The sequence below is a fragment of the Onychostruthus taczanowskii genome, unplaced genomic scaffold (assembly GCF_017590055.1).
Source record: "Onychostruthus taczanowskii isolate IOZ18803 unplaced genomic scaffold, ASM1759005v1 scaffold10, whole genome shotgun sequence".
NCBI classification, from domain to species: Eukaryota; Metazoa; Chordata; class Aves; order Passeriformes; family Passeridae; genus Onychostruthus; species Onychostruthus taczanowskii.
In genome coordinates this window covers 1,581,014-1,585,763 of record NW_024496526.1, presented here as the reverse complement: position 1 = coordinate 1,585,763, position 4,750 = coordinate 1,581,014, and the positions used below count along the sequence as shown (strand labels likewise).

The window sequence follows — 4,750 nt, the reverse complement described above, 5'->3', positions numbered from 1 at the left end:
CCCCGCCGCCCGCGCCGCTCCCCTGCCCGGCTCGCCGGCCCCGGGCGCGGGGGAGCGGCGGAGCCCTCAGCCCGCCGGGTGCATGGACAGGAGCTCCCTGCTGCAGCTCATCCAGGAGCAGGTGAGGCCGCCCGGGGGGCACCGGGCACCGGGCTGCGCCGGGGGGGCCGCCGGACAGCGGCCATCGCTACCGGGGCCGGGGCGCTCGCACGCTCCGGGCACGGCTGGCGCGCAGCGGGCACCGCTGCCCACCCAGGGCGGCCAGCGCGGCCGTGCCGGCCCCCGCCAGAGCCCCTCGGAGCCCCTCATCGCCGCCCTGGGGAACAACCCCCGCCCTGTGCCGCTGAGAACGCGCGACTCATCTCACTTGTGGCCTCTCCCTCCGTCAGCGCCGGGTCGGATCCTGCCCGTGCGCCCTCAAGGACGAGGGGTGCTGGGCACGGAGCCCCAGCGCCGCCGGCGGGGTTTGGGTGCCGGATGGAGCCCCGGGGCTGCCGTGGGCTCGGTGCCGCCGGCGAGGCGGGGGTCTGCGCCCACCCCCGTGACCTGATTGCGGGATGAGGCCGTGGAGCATCAGCGCTGCGCGGCGTGGGGCTCTGCTCGCGGCACGATGGGGCTTCGAGGGGTTTCCACCCGCTGCCCCCGGCCCCCACCAGCCCCCCTTGAGCTCCATCGCCTCGTCCCTCCATCCCCGCCCAGCCCTGGCCCAGCTGGCGGCTCTCCCCTGGCCACGGGGAAGGAATTTCTTGGGGATCAGGAAAATGAACTGATCCCCCACTCGCCCCCCGCTGTTTCCGTGACCTTGGCTGAGTCTCTCAACCCGGGAGCCGCGGAGCTGTCCCCCGTGTCACCCCACCCTCGGGCACAGGGGCTCCATGTGAAACCGGGCTCTTCAGGAGCCAGCAGCACCTTCCCTGGGAATGAGCAGTGCTGGGAGGGCTGGGGGCTGGGGAATGGGCCCCACCGGGGGGTCGTAGGGTGCCAGTGAGTTTGGGGTGGGGGGAGATGTACCCCAAAAGAAGAAAGGGACTCCCTGGCTGCTGACAGGGCTCTTGGTGCTCTGGGGGCCGGTAGCTCAGCGTGTGCCAGGTCCCGGCGTGACACACACACGTGGAGCCTGTGGGGTGACGGGTGTGGGGCAGGGGCACGGGTGACACCCGGGTGTCCCTCTCCCCGTGGCTGGGGCTGCTCCCATGGGCTGGCAGCTGCTGAGAGGTTGCAGGCGCTGCCTGCACTCCTTATCCCACCCTGCACCCCTCATCTCACCCTGCTCACCTCATCCCACCCTGCACCTCTCATCCCACCCTGCTCCCCTCATCCCACCCTCCTCCCCTCATCCCACCCTGCTCCCCTCATCCCACCCTGCACCCCGCTCCGGGCAGCCAAACCCCCTCGGGAAAGAGGCTGTGGCTGTTTCCTGCCGGGGGAGCAGGGAGGGACAGGGTGCCCATCCGGTGGCGATACGATCCCGTGTCCCAAGGACTCCCTCTCCTGCCCATCCCACGAGGATGAGGCTCCTCTCCCGCATTTCCTCCCGGCAGAAGCAAGGAGCAAACCCCACACGACCTCAGGGTGATTGCAGGGCTGCGCTCTGGCCGTGGGTGCCCTCTCCCCATCTCCACCTTCCTGTGCCATCCCGGGCTCCCTGTCCCCATGAGCGGTTCCACGTCAGGCACTCCGTGGCGCTGGGTGCCCGTGGGCGCTGTCCCCGGGGACTCGGGGTGCCCGGCCCGCTCTGGGAGCCCCGAGGATGGCACAGGGAGCCCCGGGCAGGGCGCGGTGGATGCCAGCGGCCGGCGGCAAGGGCGGCGGGAGGAGGAGGAGGAGAGGAGGAGGAGGAGGAGGAGGAGGAGGAGGAGTAGGAGGCTGGTGCCAGGGCTGCGCGTGTGTTTAGCTTGGTGGCTTCCTGGCTGGCAGGCTGCTGGCGGCGAGAAATAACTGAGTGGGAGAGTGTTGGCTGCGCCGCGGGGAGACGGGGACACCGGCACGGCACGGGGCAGCAGCGTGGCACAGGGCACCTCACGGGGCACGGCCCGGGGCTGCGGTGTCCCCCGCGGAGGCAGGGACAGGTGTCACGGAGCCAGGCGTGAGGCACCAGGGACACCCGGAGGTGTCCCCAGCCGAGCAGGGAGCCGCAGCCGCGGCACCCCCGGTGATGCTCCGTGCCGTGCCCCGCAGCTGGACCCTGAAAACACCGGCTTCATCGGCGTGGAGACGTTCGCCAGCCTGGTGCACAGCCATGAGCTGCCCCTGGACCCCGCCAAGCTCGACATGCTGGTGGCCCTGGCACAGGGCAACGACGAGGGCCAGGTCTGCTACCAGGAGCTGGTAGACCTGGTCAGTGCCGGGCGGCCGCGGGGACGGGGTGGGTGCCAGCCCGGGGTGGGCGCCGGGCACCTCCCCGTGCCCCTGGGGAGGGGGGCAGGCAGCGGCGGTCCCCAGGGTCTCCCCTGGCGCGGGATGGCGGGATGGCACGAGGGGGTGGCGGGGCAGGGGGTGGCCCCAGGCCGGGGGTCCCGAGCTGCCCCCGCGGCCCCCGCGGGCACGGCCTCTCTCCGCAGATCAGCAGCAAGCGCTCCAGCAGCTTCAAGCGCGCCATCGCCAACGGGCAGCGGGCGCTGCCCCGCGACGTCCTGCTGGACGAGACCGGCCTCGGCATCTACAAACGCTTCGTCCGCTACGTGGCCTACGAGATCCTGCCCTGCGAGATGGACCGGCGCTGGTACTTCTACCAGCACCGCACCTGCCCGCCCCCCGTGTTCATGGCAGCCGTGACCCTCACCCAGGTACGGGCACGGGGACTGCCGGGCCCGGCTGGAGACCTTGGCAGGGATCAGACTCGGGCGGGGCAGGGGGGTGAGCCTGGTTGTGAGCTCCTGGTGCACACAGAGCTGTCATGAGGGGATGTGTGACCCTGGATGTGACATCTTTGTGCCCACGTGGGTGGCTCAGAGCTGGGGCAGTGGGGCTGGGTGGCCCCATTGGGATGTTCTTGTGCCCATGGAGGGGCTCAGATCCAGGGTGAAAGGAATGGGTGACCCCAGCTGTGATGTCCTGGTGCCCTTGGGGGACTCGCACCTGGGGTGAAGGGATGGAGGACCCTGTTTGTGATGTCCTTGTGCCCACATGTGTGACTCACCCCCAGGGCAGTGGGGATGGGTGACCCCAGCTGTGACACCCTGGTGCCCGTGTGGGGCTCAGATGTGGGGTGAAGGGGGGTGACAACCGCGGGGTTTGTCACAGATCATCGTGTTCCTGTGCTACGGGGCCCGGCTGAACAAGTGGGTGCTGCAGACCTACCACCCCGAGTACATGAAGAGCCCCCTGGTCTACCACCCCGGGCACCGGGCACGCGCCTGGCGCTTCCTCACCTACATGTTCATGCACGTGGGGTAGGTCCTGCTGGGAGGGACAGGGGGGACACCCCAGGGGCTGCACAGGCCGAGCCCCCACCTCTCCCCTCCTGTGCCCGGGCAGGCTGGAGCAGCTGGGATTCAACGCCCTCCTGCAGCTGATGATCGGGGTGCCCCTGGAGATGGTGCACGGCATCCTGCGCATCAGCTTCCTCTACCTGGCCGGGGTCCTGGCAGGTGGGTGCTGCCCGGGGGGGACTGTCCCCACCTTCCCCCAGTTCCTGTCACCAGCCCGGGGAGGGCATGGTGAGTGCCCAGTTTGGTGGGGATGCTGGGCTCCGCTGGCAGTGCCAGCATCACTTGGCTGGGGGCTGGGGGGCAAGGCAGGCTGTAATTAATTAATGTAGACAGTAATTAATTAATGCTGTGGGGGGAGACCCCATGCTGAGCCCTGTCTGTGCCCCCAGGCTCTCTCACCGTCTCCATCACGGACATGAGGGCTCCCCTGGTGGGGGGCTCAGGGGGGGTCTACGCCCTCTGCTCTGCTCACCTCGCCAACGTTGTCATGGTCAGCCAGGCGACAAGGGGACACAGAGGGGGGGACAGGGGTGGATGGCTGTGTAGGGTGGGCACTATGGTGGGGGATGCCATGGGATGACAATGGGGATGGGAGCTGTCTGCAGGTTGGGCAAGGTGCTGGGACATTATGGGGGGATGCCATGGGGTGGCTGGCACTGTGGGGTGGGCAGCATTGGTGGGAGGATGCTGTGGGTGGCATGAGGGGTGGCACTGTCACAGGGGGGACCACCGTGGGTGGCATCATGGGGTGGGGATGGGGAGGCGCAGGGACCTGAGGGGGCTCCATGGAGCATTCCAGGGGCTCTGGCTAAAGCCCCCACCTCGGTGCTGGAGCATCACTGGTGCCAGTCTGTCATCCATCATCCATCCATCCATCTACCCACCCATCCATCATCCATCCCTCTCTCCCTTTCCCGCAGAACTGGGCCGGGATGCGCTGTCCCTACAAGCTGCTGCGGATGGTGCTGGCGCTGGTGTGCAGTGAGTACCCGTCCCCCCCCCGGCCGTGCGGGTCCCTCCGCGGGCTCAGCGCCTCCCGCTGTCCCGCAGTGAGCTCCGAGGTCGGTCGCGCCGTCTGGCTCCGCTTCTCGCCGCCGCTGCCGGCCTCGGGCCCGCAGCCGAGCTTCATGGCGCACCTGGCGGGGGCCATCGTGGGCATCAGCATGGGGCTGACCATCCTGCGCAGCTACGAGGAGAGCCTGCAGGACCAGTGCGGCTGGTGGGTGCTGCTGCTGTCCTACGGCACCTTCCTGCTCTTCGCCGTCTTCTGGAACATCTTCGCCTACGACCTGCTGGGGGCACAGATCCCCCCCCCGCCG

The 4,750-nt window shown here is 69.5% G+C and overlaps 1 protein-coding gene across 1 annotated transcript; it reads left to right on the top strand.

Moving 5' to 3' along the window:
* Window positions 1-6: 6 nt before the first annotated feature.
* Window positions 7-4,750, top strand: RHBDL1 (rhomboid like 1; the record flags this gene model as incomplete). Its single annotated transcript, XM_041405101.1, has 8 exons — window positions 7-121; window positions 2,179-2,337; window positions 2,562-2,786; window positions 3,244-3,392; window positions 3,478-3,590; window positions 3,821-3,921; window positions 4,352-4,412; window positions 4,482-4,750. Coding segments are annotated over exons 1-8 (1,116 nt in total), but the record flags the coding sequence as incomplete, so codon positions are not given.